Raw genomic sequence first — 17,938 nt, forward strand, 5'->3', positions numbered from 1 at the left:
TGAGGCAGGAGAATTGCTTGAACCCGGGAGGTAGAGGCTGCAGTGAGCCAAGATCGCACCACTGCACTCCAGCCTGGGCAACAGAGTGAGACCCTGTCTCAAAAAAAAAAAAAAAAAAAAAAAAGGAACCAACAAGTCTTTAAAGAAACAAAGAAGATACAGAGAATGGAAGGCTAAGGTTTTTTTTTTTGTTGTTGTTTTTTTTTTATCAATTCTGTATTCTACTAATCAATGTACTAAAGAGCTTCAAAGTGACAGAAGCTAAAGTTAATGCAAAGCTACAAATTTGCCACAAATCTTATTCATTCATTTTATGTCCAACCTTATCCAATCAATTAATGAAAAATCAGTTAGAGCTAACAAAGGAATGATATTTCATGCTTATTATTATTCAGAAGAGAAAAATATCACAAAGGTAGGCTATCTGTCTGGGTTCACCAGAAGAAACCAGGTATTGGTCCAGCAAGAGCTCTCAAACCAATTTCTCCACCCCATTATTTAAGCAAGTAACAATTATTATGAAGATGCTCATTCTTTCTTGAGCCAAAACATCCATCATTTGAAGTGGGAAAATTAGCATTTATACTTCTGAAGAGCACAACAGTCATATTCTATTTTATAGGTAACAATCTCCAAATATTTTATATATTATTAAAAGAATCCTTAAAAAATTCAGCAATTTGTCTCTTTTTCCATACTTTCTAACTTGGAGTTTCGTATTCTTAATACCAGTATAGTATTCTACAGTTTGCTCATGCAAACCCCCATTATATATTTTAGATAGTTTCTAATGTTTTACTGTTATAAGCAGCGTTTCGTTGAACATTATTTGAAGCTGCGTCTCAGTGCAAATCCTTAGGTTATGAGGATAAATTCCCAGAGTAAAATGGTGTAATACAGTTATTGTTACATATCCATCCAGAACGGTGCAAACCTGTTTTTGCAATAACTGAAAATACTGACATTCTCAGGGCATTGGTTTTAAGTGTCCTCCCTTTCCTCCCACCTCATCCGTGCATCATCTGCAGTTGTAATTATAGGTACTGCTTACTGGATACATCCTGCTATGTGCCAGGCACTGCTCCAAACACTTTACATTCGTTGTCTCATTTGAAACAAAGGGGTCCCTGCTTCTTCATTATAAAAATACTGGTGAAGACTGAAGTAGGGGAGCCAAGGAAAAAAGGGTCTTGTAAGGATTCAGCCCATTTTTTTCTTACCTAGTTACTAAATTGTGAAGATAAGCCTAAATTAGCTTCAGCTTATATCATCACACTAAGGATTTTTGAGTTCCTTAACAATTTTGACAACCCAGTTTAGACACTGGCAGAGCTTAACAAAAGCTAAGTAGGCATGGGTACTTGTTGCCTCAGCTTCTTGCACCTCATTGTTTTTCCACCTCTATCTGCAGCCAATCTGTTCTCCTGCTTTGAGGTGACCTAATAGATTACATTTTCCAATACATTTTATACATATCCAGCAGATACATAAATGCATTCTTTTCCCCATTTTGATACAAATGGTAGAAGACTATATACACTGCTCTAAACCTTTTCTTCTTTATAATTTATCTCAGAGATCATACTTATCAGTACATAAAGAGTTTTCTCATTTATTTGTTGGCCTTATTCTATTATCTGAATGTTCTAAACTTTATTTAACTAGTACCCTATAGTTAGACATTTAGATTGTTTCCAGTCTTTTACTATTAATAACATCATTTCAACATATATCCCTGTGATTTTAACTTTTTTTCTAAGATCTGAATAATTTATGGAATATCCTTTTTAAGTTATATTTATACGGATGGGGAAAAGATCAAGCACACAACAATTCTCTCTATATATAATTGTTTCCTGGTGCTGACAAGATACCTTGATTGCATAAAAGCAATTGCAAGGGGCCAGGCACAGTGGTTCATGCTTGTAATCCCTGCACTTTGGGAGGCTGAGGCGGGTGGATGTCTTGAGGTCAGGAGTTCAAGACTAGCCTGGCCAACACGGTGAAATCCCATCTTTACTTTTAAAAAATATAAAAATTAGCTGGGCATGGCGTTGCACGCCTGTAGTACCAGCTACTCAGGAGTTTGAGGCAGGAGAATTGCTTGGACCTGGGAGATGGAGGTTGCAGTGAGCCAAGATCGCGCCACTGCACTCTAGCCTGGAAGATAGACTCTGTCTCAAAAAAAAAAAAAAAAAAAAAAGCCAATTGCAAGGAAAGAATTAGTGGCCAAACCAAGTAGCAAGGACAAGCTGTCATTTGAGACTTATCAAGCCTCTCGTTTATCTTTCTCCAAATCAACCTGCAGGAACCTGGTGGTTAGTGAGGCAGAATCCATTGCGTAAGAAGCACCAAAGTCCTCATGGTCCTTTTTTTTTTTTTTTTTTTTTCAGACACAGGGGGGTCTCACTATGTTGCCAAGGCTGGTCTTAAACTTCTGAGCTTAAGGGATCCTCTCGCTTAGGCCTCCCAAAGTACCGAGATTATGGGCATGAGCCTAGCTCTCATGGTCTTAAACTCCAAAATATAGGTCTCAGAAATCTGAGTAAATACTTAAGAAATGGCAACAGTTTAGAAGTTAGAATTTCAACAGATATTACTTCTAGTGGGTGTTTTTTGATGAATAAATCAGGGAGAAAATTTCAAAGATATAATTGTAATTAGATTACAACACAAATGTTTTAGTGGTATCTCCCTTTTTATTTCCCTTCCCCAAAGGGAAGAGATAAATGTATGTACATTTATTTAATATTGATCCCATTCTAAGCAAATTAGTAATTTTAAGTTTTGTCATTTAATCTTAGGTTAACATGAGCCCCTGCAAATAAGTCTTAAAATTCTACTTTAAATCTTATTTTTAGCCTACATGCAAAAAAAGAACAACATGGAAATAAAAGGGTTTTATATTTAATGACAATACATGGACCATTAGATCAGTTGTTCTCAAAGACGTTTGTCAGTGTATCAGTAAAGTCGTCAATATTGTATTTTAGGCTATTACTGTTATCAATGGGTTGATAAATGCTATACTTTTCTTGAAGCCTAGCTACATCTCAGAATATTAAATGTGGTTATTTAATTAAGTGGCAAATGCTAATTTAGCCAATTAAAAGGTGAGTAAAGGTGACTTTCTCTGGTAACATATTCCATTCTGTTAGTGGTATGAGAGTGGCTGTTAATTATTATCCTCAGCTTAAATTTCTCTCCAGCAAAAAATAATGATTTAATGGTGCTCTATTATTTTAGTAAAAACAGCATTGAGAAGTTTCAGATGAGCAATACCTAAAGTGTTGAAAAGTTTCTGATGAGTAATCCTCAAAGCTATTTGGGGATGGGATAAACTTCAGGAATGGGGTTATTCAAACTTCTCATAGCTTAAAATAATTTATTACATAGTTATTCCTCTAGGTCCAGTTTTCAGTAGCCTTTTGGGATTACTATGGTTATGACTAGTAGATGCTGTACTCTGTTGAACACTCAGAAACAGATGTTATTTTCATTTTTATTCTTTGCGACAGTTTTATTTTTTGAGACAGGGTCTTGTTCTGCGACGCAGGCTGAAGTGCAGTGGTGCAATGAGAGTTCACTGCAGCCTCAACCACCTGGGCTCAATCAATCCTCCCATCCCAATCTCTTGAGTAGCTGGGACTACAGGCACACACCACCAAGCCTGGCTAATTCTTTTATATTTTTTGTAGAGACAGGGTTTCACCATGTTGCGCAGACTGATCTCAAACTCCTGGGCTCAAGAGGGCCACCTACCTTGGCATCTCAAAGTGCTGAGATTACAATTGTGAGTCACCGCACCTGGCCCCTGAAGATTTTTTAATGAGGCATACAGTTCTGGAGTATCTTTCTCAACTTGCCAGGCTGGCTATAAGACATCATTTTGTTGTTGGAAAATTCTAGGCCTTGCTGGTTTGAGCTCATTTTAAGTGAGTTGCAACAAAATTGTCATTTTCTTAAAGCCTTTCTTTGCCCCACCTCAAAAGATTAAGGCATGGTTCGATATCACTGCTCCTATGAGTTGGCCCACACTTTGTCAAAGTAATCCGAGAAGAGAAACTTTAAAACTTTTTCACAAAAATCTTAAATAGTACTGAATAGACTGTGATAATCAGCTGAGTTTGTTTGGAAGGGAGTGCAGATGTGTAAATTATAATGTAGAAACTTTTCCTACAACCAGGTGATTTAGCTTTCATTTATTTGGAAAGCTGTTCTAAAACAGCAGAGACCTATGTCTTCCAGGTGTTCACTTCCCTTATCCCCTCTTTCCTATAGTTCCCAAAGCTCCTTACTTGGCATTTGCATTATAAATGATACGGCATCATAGGAAGATACTTATTTGGTTAGAAGACGTGTAGAAATTAAGAAAGATCTCAAATACGTAATCACCCTTGGTTACCCATGGTTATCAAAAGTGATACATTCAACATATAATCTATAAACCAAACTAAATGGCACTTCATAGGCTGAAGAGAAAAGAAAGAGAAACTTCACTCAACAATGAGAAGAATCTCTCTCCTTTCTCCTTATATGAGATCACTTAAACCAGTTTCCAGTAATAGGGCACAAGGGTGAGGGAAAACAGTCATGATCACAGCATTTCTGGTAATATAAGCTGGTACAATCGCTATAAAAAAATATGTGGTAAAATTACAAATATATAAATTGACTCAAAAATTTTATTTCTTATAAAATGCCTTATATACAAGGTATTTGTTGCAGTATTGTAATAAGACTGGAAACAAACTAAATGTCCAACAATAGAGGACTGGATAAACAAATTATATAACTGTACACTAAAATACTATGCACTGTTAAAAAACAAGAATGACGGAGAGCTCCTTATGTACTGATATGGAACAGCCTTCAAGATATGTCAAGTGAAAATGTTAAGGTGCAGAACAGTATGTATCATATGCTGTCATCTGTGTTTAAAACCAAATATATATATACACATAGGTCTACTTACATATGCGTAGATTATCTCTGGGAGGGTACACAAAGAAGGTAAATCTCTTAAAGGCATAAGATTTTTGTATTATAGAGAACATTTATTCTGGTTCTTACTTTACAGCAATGTGAGAAGATCTGACAGATGTACTCCTGGGTATAGCGGGACCTGCTAAGCAGTGCCATGAGGTGTGGTATCACTGTGGCATCCTAGGAAAAGAGAACACAGCAACAAGAACTCAGGTGCCATGACTACATTTGATGAAACAAAGTATTTCCACGAGAAGGTAGTCAAATCTCTTATCTTAATGACAGTAAATCAAGTCTCTTTAACGCACAGAACAAAACAGAAGCAACATGGCCCATCAAAACTGTCCAGGCCAACGACAAAGAAAGGGGTTTAAATATTCATCCTTGGTAACAAAATATGAGAACAGGAAATTCTCAATAACTCTCTCAAAAAACAGCCTACATCCTCACGATAAAACAAAATCATTTCAATAAGATATGACAGAAATAAGTTCTGAAACAAAAATGTGAGGTAGCTAGTACGTTATACACTAGTACATAGTTTATAAGAAGAATTACTGTATAAAAATAAAATTTGAAAATTTTGATCTTCAAGATGTTAAGCACCAGTAACTACTAACAATCTCTCATAAAGACTGTAGTTAACTATTTTCAATCTGTACGAGATGAGACAATTTACTTTTTTATTTTTTGAGATGGAGTCTTGCTCTATCGCCCAGACTGAAGTGCAGTGGCGCAATCTCGGCTCACTGCAACCTCCACCTCCGGGGTTCAAGCAATTCTCCTGCCTCAACCTCCTGAGCAGCTGGGATTAAAGGTGCATGCCACCACACCCAGCTAATTTTTGTATTTTTAGTAGAGCTGGGGTTTCACCATGTTGGTCAGGCTGGTCTCCAACTCCTGACCTCATGGATCTAACCCCCTCGGTCTCCCAAACTGCTGGGATTACAGAGACAATTTATATGATTGGCAGCTTCTCAGGTACAGCCCACTCTCTGCCTATTGCTGACATTTAACAACCTATGTAATAGCACAGAATAAGAGAAAAGAATCAACCCACTCTGCTGCAAGGCTCTCCAAGAATTTCCTTTTATTTAGAATGCAGGTTGAGAGCCGTGGCTCATGCCTGTAATGCCAGCACCTTGGGAGGCCAAGGCAGGCGGGTCACCAGAGGTCAGGAGTCTGAGATCAGCCTAGCAAACATGGCAAATTGCTGTCTCCGTTAAAAATACAATAATCAGCCTGCTGTCATGGCGCACACCTGTAATCCTAGTTACTTATGAGGCTGAGACACAAGAATCGCTTGAACTAGAGAGGCAGAGGTTGCAATAAGATCACGCCACTGCACTCCAGCCTGGGTGACACAGTGAGACTCTGTCTCAAAAACAGAAAACAACAGAAGAATGCAGAAGGGCCAGGTTCAGTGGCTCACGCCTGTAATCACTTTGGAAGGCCTCTACTAAAAATACAAAAATTAGCCGGGCATGGTGGTACGCGCCTGTAGTCCCAGCTACTCAGGAGGCTGAGGCAGGGTACTAGATTGAACCTGGGAGGTGGAGGTTGCAGTGAGCCGAGATCATGCCACTGTACTATAGCCTGGCAACAGAACAAGACTCCGTCTCAAAAAAAAAAAAAAAAATGCAGAAGAAATTAAAAGTTGAAAGGTTATCTAGCTGGAACCGCTGGTAAGAAAGGAGACTTAGCTCAAGCTTCTCAGTCAATGACATCACAAGAGCTATGCTTCCCAAGAAGGAATGTGCATGCAAATTCCCAGGAGATATTCTTAATGTACTTTGATACTGTAGGTTTGGGGTAGGATCTTAAGAGTCAGCTTCCAAATGAGGCTGATGCCACTGGCCTACAGACCATACTTTGAGCAAAGAACGGTGAAGTACGTAGCAGCTAAGATAAAAAAGCAAACACAGAGGTAGTTTAAAAAGTTTCTATTAGGCTCCTAAAGCTATTTCCACCTCGTTCCTTTCTTCTAATGTTCTTGCATTCCTCAATTTCCCTCAGTTACAATAGCCCCCATCCCATTTCTTCATATCTGCCCCCTTTCTGTTAATTGTGTCTATATATCTGCAGTTTACAGATGATTAAATAAGGCAAAGAACAATTATTAAATACAAAATTTACCCAAAAGCACCCATCTAGTAAACACAATTTCAAGCTAGAAATCCTGCCATCTTCTTACTGGATTACCTGCCCCATCTCTATTCTACTGCCTGAGTTGCTCTAACAGCTGGCCTCTATACACCCCAACTCATAGAAGTCAGTTAATTACACTGAAACACTGCTGCTAGTTATTCCCCAATCCAACTCTTCACAAATTCTCCACTGTCTCTGAGGTATAAAATATCTGAGGCACAAAATTGAGATGATTCATAATTTAGACACTCTATCTAAATTTAACCTCCCTGGGTCTCAATTTTTCTCATGTAGAACAGTTGGCATAGACCAGAATTTTCCCAATTGTGCACCATGATCCATTAGTAGGTCATGAATCAGTTTAGAGAGTGAGGTGGAAGGAGTTAAAATAGTTGGCCAGGATCAACTTCTCCCCTTATTATGGGATTGAGGGTAGGTGAGAAACTTCCAGGGTAAATAAGACAGGTGACTGGCTTAATCTCTTTGCAAACATTACCATATGAACTACAGGGACAATAAACTGATAGTTACTAAGTCCTCTATGGAATGCTTTAAGCAGGATGTCTACAGTAAAGCAGTAGTTCTCAAAGAGAGAAATTGAAAATTTGCTAGAAATGCAAATTCTCAGGCCACACCCAAAACTCACTGGATCAGAAACCAGAGGTGGGGTTTAGCAATCCCTGTTTGACAAGCCCTCCACGTAATTCTAGTGCAACCTCAAATCTGAGAACCACTGTAGTAAACAATCTACAGATTTATGAGGTTATGACTCCCTGAAGAATCTCACATAAAACTATGAGGTATAAAATAAAGATGTTAGGCTGCATGCAGCAGCTCACACCTGTAATCCTAGCAGTTTGGGAGGCTGAGGCAGGCAGATCACCAGGTCAGGAGTTCGAGACCAGGCTGGCCAATATGGGGAAACCCTGTCTCTACTAAAAATACAAAAAAAATTAGCCAGGTATGGTGGCACGCACCTGTAATCCCAGCTACCGAGGAGACTGAGGCAGGAGAATCACTTGAACCTGGGAGGCAGAGATTTCAGTGAGTCAAGACTGAGCCACTGCACTCCACCCTGGGTGACAGAGCAAATCTGCCTATCAAAAATAAATAAAAGAAGTTTCATAATTTAGGTGCTCCCTATGGGAGGTAACCCATAAATCTCACCTATTGACCACGTTATGTATCATTAAGTTCCAGCAGAGTATGTTTCTGATGTAGAAAGGACAGGCTAGGGAGCCATGTGACATGTCTCTTCTCCATGCTTGCTTTGCCTATGCCTCTTGATTACTTATAGTCTTAAAATACTTATAAAGCCTAATTCTGGATAAGATCTCTGACTCCTGTGTGCACAATTTGACAACATGATTTGTTATGCTGGCTCAGATAATCACAACCACCATTTTTTTGAAGAATGAAAAATGATCACATAGAAACCAGAGGGCATTTCATCCGTGGAACTATGTCATGAAACTTGTCTCAGGATTCTTTCACATATACATACATACCTACATACACACACAAGCACACAAATTCACATGTATAGTGAGGCAATGGAAAATATGCTTCTTGCTGTGAACTGAAAGAGTTTCAAAAATATTAACCCCATGTAAAGTGATTGTAATTTACAGTAATCTATTGTATATTGAAAAATAGCTAGAAATGGCCAGGTACAGTGGCTCACGCCTGTAATTCTAGCACTTTGCAAGACTGAGGTGGGTGGATCATCTGAAGTCAGGAATTTGAGACCAGCCCAGCCAATATGGTGAAACCCTGTCTCTACTAAAACTACAAAAATTAGCTGGGCGTGGTGGTGCATGCCAGTAGGCCCAGCTGAGAAGCTCAGGAAGCTCAAGCAGGAGAATTGCTCGAACTCAGGAGGTGGAGGTTGCAGTGAGCCGAGACTGCACCACTGCACTCCAGCCTGGGTGACCAAAAGAGACACTATCTCCCCCCATCAACAACAACAACAAAAAAAACACGCTAGAAGAGTTTAGGACGGTGCCTCATGCCTTCCTCTCCACTTCTCTAAATCTTATCCATTATTCAAAGCCCAGATTAAATTCTAGCTTCTCTGCAAAGCCTACTCTGCTAGATTTCAACCTAAAGTAAGCTGAACTCCTTATCGTTCATCTAGCATAAAATAAGCTTCTCTTAAGTTCTACGTACAGAGGGATAAAAATTGGTCTTTTTAAAAATAGCTTGTGAATTCCTCAAAGTCTGAGACTATCTTTCACTTTCTTACAAAGCTGAGAGCATCTGATATTTGGAAATAAGCAAGAACTCTAACACTTTTTGAGACTTTATTTATTTATTTAGAGTCAGAGTCTGTACGGTCACCCAGGCTGGAGTGCGGTGGTGCAATCTCAGATCACTGCAATGTCTGCCTCCTGGGTTCAAGTGATTTTCATGGCTCAGCCTCCCTAGTAGCTAGGGTTGCAGACATGTGCCACCATGTGCAGTTAATTTTTGTAGTTTTAATGGAGACGGAGTTTCACCATGTGGGCCAGGCTGGTCTCGAACTCCTGGCCTCAGGTAATATATCCACCTTGACCTCACAAACTCCTAGGATTATAGGCGTGAGCCACCACACCTGGCAGAGACTTTTATTATTATTTTTTGTTTGTTTTTAGTTACAGGATCTTGCTTTGTCACCTAGGCTGAGGTGCAGTGGCACCTCATAGCTTACTATAACCTCAAGCACCTAGGCTCGAGCAATCCTTCCATTGCAGTCTCATGAGTAGCTAGGACTATAGGCATGCACCATTGCACCAGGCTAATTTATTTTTATTTTTATTTTTTTCGTGTAGAGATGGAGTCTTGTCATGTCGCTCTGGTTGGTCTTGAACTCCTGGCCTCGAGCAAACCTCTCACCTCAGCCTCCCAAAGCACTGAGATTATAGGTCTGAGCCACCATGCCCAGCTGAGGCTTTTTTACATAACACAGTTATGATGAGTCTAAAGATGCTAAGCAAATTAGGAGTAGGCTGTTAGTGAAATGTAACTAATATCTCAAATATATCTAAAACTCACTGTATACAGTAGCTCCTCTGGAGTGACAGGACTGGTGAAGATGGTGCGCAGGCATCGGAGGCAAGCTTCAATAAACTTCAGGTCTGGGGACAGTAGTCCTATTAACAGAAACTAAATTTAAGACTAATCTTCTCAACCAGTATTTAAAGTACTGTAAACTGATTCTTATCCTTACTTGAGCAAAAAATGGCTTCCCTACATACCTTGCAATAAGGCAGGGATAATATGGCAGTCCAGTAGAGACTTGACATTGTTTTCAGTACCCATAGCAAGACTTCCCAACACCACTGCACATTCAGTTTTCAGCTCTGTGGTTGAGGTTTCTTGCTGAAGCAAGTACAACAATCTAAAAAGATGGAACTTAATAAACAAAGAGACTAAAAAATTTAAACAAGACTCAGTGTGACCAAAAAAGGCTGTGCAGTCCACATACTAAAAATATGGTTGGTTGAATTTATATGAATTCAGTGGTCATTTGTTTATCTCATCTGCTAATTAAAGAAAGAAACATCTGGAAAAAAAATCTAGAAGAGGTTTTGAAAAAAAGAACTGTCATATTCTCAGAGTTTATCAAAAATGTACATCTGAAAGTTGTCCACAAGTGGTCTCTGTAGAAACAGCGTGTAGTCCACGTCATCTACCACTTCCTGTTGGGTCTCCAAAATATGAAGACTCTCAATCAAATGCCATGTGCTGCCAGATCTTAAATTCAAACTAGAAATGCTACTGCTCTGAATCCAGAGCAGAAGTACAGAGTTTGTAGAGATAGAGCCTACAGGGAATCTTTAAAGCTCTTGTGCAGCTCCTCAAGTAAGGGAGTTTCTTCTTTCTTCAGTTTTCTCATTTGGAAAATGAAGAGATCCTCTCATTTCTACTCCAGCCTGGCTTGACAAACAAATATTCCCCAAACCCTAACCTTCTTCCACTTATGGCCATCTACCTTATATTCTAAGGTAGGACCCTTATGCTCCCTAAAGCACTATACGCCAAACATAAATCCCCTAAGAAAGGCTGCTGACAGCTTTACAGTTACTAAAGTATACATTTGGGGTTGGTGACGTTAAAGACATTTAAACCATTAATTCTTCATCAAGACTAGAAAATAAGGAGAAAAAACCAAAACAATAAAAAATTCTGAATGAAAATGTAATAGAAACTGCACAGAAAACTTAGCTCTGAGGAGCAAAAGTAAAGAGGAAGTTATATAATTGTCATCGCCTGCCCAAAGGAAACTTACTAGGTCATCAAAAGAACAAATCAAACTTCCTAAACTTCCTATGTTAACTTAAAAAACAGCAAATTGTAGAAATCAGAAGTTAAAATGAAACTGGATTAAAAACCAAGCAGAGTTTTTTTCTTTAAATTCAAAAGGGTCTTATAAATTACTCACTCACACACAAAACTGCCAATGCGCTACGGAAATGGAGAAGAAAGTATCAGGCTGTTGTACCTTTCTTATATACCTTTTACTGTAGGTCAAAGGTCTTTCTGAATTTTCAAAAAGTATTAACACAGTCACTTTTTATTCCATTCTCTGTTACTTTGTAATTTTTCTTCCTTAGAGATGGTTTATATGCTTATTTTTTAAAATAAGATCTATTTTAAGAATTGGATAGACAATTCAGGAAAAAATGGGTTCTATGATTGATAGTAAAAAATACATTAGAAACTAGTAAGAATGACAAGAAAGGGGTGAGACAGCAAACATACCTTGGAACAGCTCCTAAAACAATGAGATTGGCTTTCTGCTTGTTGTTTCCAATTACAGCATTTTTCATGTCTCTGAATTCAGGGGGAAAAAAATAAAGTATGTTGAGACAGCACTGAAAAAAATCAAAGATCATTCTACTTTACTATGCAATATCTTAGACTGGCAAATATCTTAGATGTGACAAAGTGAAAGCACTGACCTTTTTTCACCTAAAGTACTAAGGAAGTGATAGAGATAGGTGTGGAGTGAATGTGGGGGCCGTAAAACAGACAAGTATTGTAGAAAGTGAGAGATATCCTGAGTACTAATGAAAGACTTCCAGGTCTGAATTGAGTTCTTCCAAAAAGGATACCTACCAATCCTTTAGATATAAAGCAATATAGTGCACCTTCACACTCAGCTCTAGGAATAGGGAGTGAGCTAAACAAACAAACAACAACAACAACAACAAAAAACCGGTCCACAGAACATATCTCCTTGTTTCAAGGATCACACTTTGTTCACTTTTTTCCTTTTTCTTTTTTGACTTCTTTATATACTATTTTTTATAATTCCATTTTATCTGCTTTATTGTCTTACTAACTGTACTTCTTTGGGTTTTGTTGTTTTCCAATGCATCTTTTAATTTATTGCAGTTAGTCTGCAAGTGATATTAGCCCACTACACATATATTTTAAGAGCCTTGCATATGTATTTCCATTTCCCCATCATTTTTTGGATTGTTGTTACACATTTTTAAATTGGTTAGAAAAAACACAACACATTGTTACTATTTTTGTTTAAGCAGCAAATTATTTCTTAAGAAGATTAAAAAATAACAAAAAATCTTTTACATCTCAGATATTCACAGTATTTTTTATTCTAGCTACATAGAGCTCTATACTTCACCAGGAGCAAAACTCTATTCCACAATAAGAGAACCTCTACCACTGATCTATTTGTGACTCGTTCAAAATTTGTGGTTGGTTCAAAAGAAAATGCAGAGAAAAAATAAATAGCTCAAAATAAACCCAGCACTGCTAATAAAATGTTTAAAAAATACTTCCCCAGCCAGGACATGGTGACTCACACCTGTAATCCCAGCTCTTTGGGAGGCCTAGGCAGGTGTACTGTTTGAACTCAGTAGTTTGAGACAGACTGAACAACATGGTGAAACTCCGTCTCTACAAATAATACAAAAATTAGCCAGGTATGGTGACACACACTTGTAGTCCCGCCTACTTGCGGGGCTAAGGTAGGAGAATCACTTCAGCCCAGGAGGTGGAGGTTGCAGTGAGCCAAGATCACGCCATTGCACTCCAGTCTGGGCGACTGATCAAGGCTCTGTCTCAAAAAAAAAAAAAAAAAAAAAAAAAATCAACAAATAAATGTTATAGTCAGCGTACATTTCCAACACTAACACCAATCCTGTTTAGTGGAATAAAAAAACCTGGTAACAATTAACTCTTCCCTTCAACTGCCTTTTTTTGATTATCGCAGAAAAATAGTGCAACAACTAGTGATGTGCTAAAAGCAGATGTTCCCCACAAGTTTCTGAATGGCACTTTTACAAGTCAAGCCAAACACTGAGAATGCCTGTTCTTTCTTCCATTAGCTCAGTGCCTGAGGGTAAGGCTTTTTTCCAAGGCCTGACCTATCCTTCTGTAAAGTATCCCTCAGATCTTTTACGTGGTTTACAAGAAATAACTAGCAATTTTTTTGTTGTTGTTTACGGGACTAAACTAAATGAAGTTTACTGAGGTTTTTACCAAGTTCTGATACATGAATATAAAGTTATACAGTATCAAAGGCTCAATTAGCATGGTTAGTAAGACACTGTATTTCTAAGCTCCTGCAACCTCATGGATGTCCGTTTTCTTTAGAAGCTTTAGTTCCTAAATCATCAACGCATGTTTACTTTCATCATCTTCCTTTCTCTTAATGTGTTCTGCCTATACTAATGTAGTACATTCTTTTGTCCAGCCCCCATCTACTCAGAGTCTGTGTAGTGCCAAGTGCCATTCTGAGTGCTTTCTATTCCAGAACTCCCAACCCTAATATTTCACCAGTTTTTCTTCTCCATTCTTCTTAATTAAGCAGAAATGAGGGGTCCTTAACATTATCAAATGAACCCATTCCAAACATCTGAAACTATGCCATGTTTGTATAGACAAGACCAAACAAAAACCCCTCCAAAACCAATTTTCTAATTCTCTTAATAGTTTACAAAAAGGACACGAAGGAGGTAGTTGATGGCAATAGAGTAACTGCAAACTAAAGAGAACAAAATAAAATGGACCAATGTCTAAGGAAAAAGATTCTCACTCTGGCTTTAATAAGTAAATATACCTGCACTAGATAAGGAAAAAAGATGTTAATAAATTCTATTCAATTGTTACTACAAAGGAATGCTGGTAAATCACCTCTATGAAGAATTAAAATCAAAAGGATTAGCAGGATTAATGAATCAATTTCAGATGACAACTTTCAGCCATCTAGATGAAGCTTCTTTCGGTTCCCAGAGTGCAGTTACTCTTCTCTGTCATCTCCTTATTCCCTCCCTCATACCTTCCCCTGGCTAGCTTTACTCATCCCTCAAGTCTGAATGTCACTTCCTCCAGGAGGCATGCCCTGACACCCCCAGGTCAGGGTTGTGTCCCTCCTAGTTGTCCTCTATCATAATACAATGATCACTTTGTTAGGATAAAATCTGTCTCCTCTTGAGAGGCAAGAAAGCCAGTCTGATCTGAAAATATCAAAGAAGTTTACTATCAATAGATCATTAATTACAGTGATTCTAGATATCCATTATTTTTGTAAAATGCAAACTCAGAGCTACCATCCAAATGGGAACACAATACTATCCAAGATTTATATATTACATTCAAATTTACAAAATATTCCACGTCTACTACTTAATTTCACCTTCATCATAACCTTAAGTAATAGTAACTTCATTTTACAGAGAAGAAAGCTACAACTCAGGTTTGGGGCTTTTTTCAGAACCCAATATTAAATGACAGAGCCAGTCTCAACTCATGCCTTTTATGTCAACTGTTTTTTCCATTACCGACAGCACATCAGGCATTGACAACTAACCAAGGGAAAAGACAAATGAATTCTGCAAATTCATTTTCTTTTTCCTTTTGTGTTTCAGTTTTACATTTTTATATAAAATAAAAGTGTTTCTAACTTTTAGCCGGACACCCCTTTCCCAGTAGACCAAAAGAATGTCATCTCATGCCCACCAACTTTTAATGTTGGGAAAAATGCTCTACTTACTTCTACTGAAATTCAACAACTAGTTTTTGAGCTCAGCACTATGCTAGGCTCTATGGAGTACACGAAAGCATCACACAACAAGATGTCTGGCCTGAGGAGTTCACAATATCCCTGGAGGGGCAAAAATAACACTATCAATATAAGTCAGTACTACATTATAAACTGAGTGTTTATAAGGCCAAGAAAAGTAGATGCTCAATAAGCTTAAAAGGTTTTGAGGCAATGGTTAAAAACTAAGATAAACCTTAGAAAATAGGGTTTCGATAAGCAGATGGGAGGGCAAAAGGAGAAATCATTCATACAAGACCATACTGGAAATGAAAATGGTATGCTCTTGGGGCACTACAAGGAGCCTGAATTGAAAAAAAGTTCACTTTAGGGTGGCATGGAAGATAAAGTTAGAAAAATGATAGGGAGATGACAAACTAAAGGGAGATGAATTAAGGAGCAATCAATTTTTGATCACAGAAGAAACATGAAGGAAGCAGTGACTAAGGAAAATAAGCAGAATGTGAAATGGGTTGGAATGCTTATAATACTAGAGTTAAGAGGGACAACTAAGTGGCTGATGCCACCTTTGTGATCTCCAGACCCCCTGTGGTTATCTTATCATAGCATTCACCATGCAAACTACCATGGATAGTCTCTTTAGTTATCTGACTACTTCATTGGACTTTGGGACCCTCCATTCATTAGACTCCCCCCAACCCCCGCCACACGCTAGCACAATGCCTAGTACTAGGCAGGCACTCAATAAATGTTTGTTGAAGGAATTAATCAATCTATCTAGGTATCTGGTTATATAAATCTGGTTAGTGGAGCGGCCGAAGGAACCATTAACACAAAGGTCATTTTGAGGAATCAGTTAACAAGATGATTTCATAGGTTAAAAAAAAAATGTGATATGTGACACGTCTTGAGTGACTACTTCATGTCTGGGCACATGGGTGCAGGAAACAATAGAAAGCTTAAAGAAGAAATATCTTAGCAAGACAAGAATTGATCTGGATTTTGTGCACACTGAATTACCTTTGAGGTGAGATAAGAATATCCAGGTAGAAAGACTAGAAAGTAAGTCTTGGGGATATCCCACTTTTGGGAAGTGGGAGAAAAGAAGTCAGTATTAAGATGTTACAAACATACACTTGTTGAGGAAGATTTTCAGATAAAATCTACCTAGAATCTTAAATGTGCATGCTAATAAATGGACTTGATAAGTACCCACATTTACATGAGGATAAACTTTGTACTTTACTTTCTTTGCTCTGAAAGAGATTTTTAGTGTGTCAGAGAAAAAGGGCTTAAATGTTAAAATGTACAGTGCCTACCACAGCATATGTCTAAATTAGAGCATTATAAAGGTGATGAAAACCAAGAGAAAAAGTAAACACTGTATGTTGCAATTAAAATAATAGAAAAAGTTTTTAAAAAATGGGATCTAGACCTGCTGCAGAAACCATTTCAGTCAATGAAGTATCAATGTATTTATTCTAAACAGTCAAAACTAGTAACCTTTTTAACTGAAAACCTAATATCAACTAAAAACAAAATAATCTTTAAAAGTATTGAAGACTGGAGGCTAAAGCTAAAAATTAATCACAGTCATGCTTTGCTTAATGATGAGGACACGTTATTTGACGACGGGGATATATCCTGAGAAATGCATCATTAGGCAATTTTGTCCTTGTGTGAACATCATAGAGTGTACTTACACCAACTAGCTAGTACAGCCTACTACAGACTTAGACTGTATGATATATTTTATTGCTTGTAGGCTGCAAACCTGTACAGCATGTTACGTACTAAATAATGTAGGCAACTGTAACACAATGGTAGGTATTTGTGTATCTAAACACAAAAGTACAGTATTATAATCTTTTGGGGTCACTGTATATGCAATCTGTGTTTAACTGAAACATCACTGAGTAATGCATGACTATACATATATTTCATTTTGAACCAGTATTACTTTTCACACACCTGAGGGCAGCTCTTTTCTGCTTCATGTTTGTAATACTCTATATATCGTTTCTGGTCTAATTAGCATGAAGTAGCCAAAAAGCACACTGGATACTGAAAACTACAATTTGAGTATAAAGTTTGATCTACTTATAAAAACTCAGTTTATAAAACATTCATTTGTAAAATATGGAAAAAACACATATTTGTGGATAGAATAAGGGCAACATGCTAAACAACTTATTTCGACTTTGAGAATCACGAAAGTACACACTGCTGTCCCTGTAACTGTAATTATCATGATTTTTTTGGAGAATATCCAGATACCCAAGCACGATATCATTCTGTAATCAAGCATGGTTAAGAAATGAGGTATATTCATATTCCAACTAAAGTTACATGACAATGAATTCCATTGTCATTATTGAATTGCCAATTTTAAGAATTAGCTAATGATGATCTATTCTTCAAACTAAAGTTATTTTTAACATAAGGCTTTGATTCAAGAGGCACTTGGAAAATTTATAGAAAATTCAGCTCAGCCGGGCGCGGTGGCTCAAGCCTGTAATCCCAGCACTTTGGGAGGCCGAGGTGGGTGGATCACGAGGTCAAGAGATCGAGACCATCCTGGTCAACATGGTGAAACCCCGTCTCTACTAAAAATACAAAAAATTAGCTGGGCATGGTGGCGTGTGCCTGTAATCCCAGCGACTCAGGAGGCTGGGGCAGGAGAATTGCCTGAACCCGGGAGGCGGAGGTTGCGGTGAGCCAAGATCACGCCATTGCACTCCAGCCTGGGTAACAAGCGCGAAACTCCGTCTCAAAAAAAAAAAAAAAAAT

General features: G+C 38.0%; 1 protein-coding gene across 5 annotated transcripts in view; it reads right to left on the reverse strand.

The window, feature by feature from the left end:
- The window catches only part of ARMC8 (armadillo repeat containing 8), a 113,216-nt gene that overhangs the window by 66,693 nt on the left and 28,585 nt on the right, over window positions 1–17,938 (reverse strand). For all 5 annotated transcript variants that reach the window (XM_032265339.1, XM_032265310.1, XM_032265320.1 and 2 more), the window contains 4 exons: window positions 11,878–11,949; window positions 10,371–10,513; window positions 10,168–10,265; window positions 5,074–5,166 (listed from right to left, as the gene is read on the reverse strand). In XM_032265339.1, the coding sequence (XP_032121230.1) occupies window positions 5,074–5,166; window positions 10,168–10,265; window positions 10,371–10,513; window positions 11,878–11,949 (406 nt within the window). The remainder of the gene's footprint in view (window positions 1–5,073; window positions 5,167–10,167; window positions 10,266–10,370; window positions 10,514–11,877; window positions 11,950–17,938) is intronic.

Source organism: Sapajus apella, unplaced genomic scaffold (genome assembly GCF_009761245.1).
Source record: "Sapajus apella isolate SASKATOON/1434 unplaced genomic scaffold, GSC_monkey_1.0 scaffold4, whole genome shotgun sequence".
Lineage (NCBI taxonomy): Eukaryota > Metazoa > Chordata > Mammalia > Primates > Cebidae > Sapajus > Sapajus apella.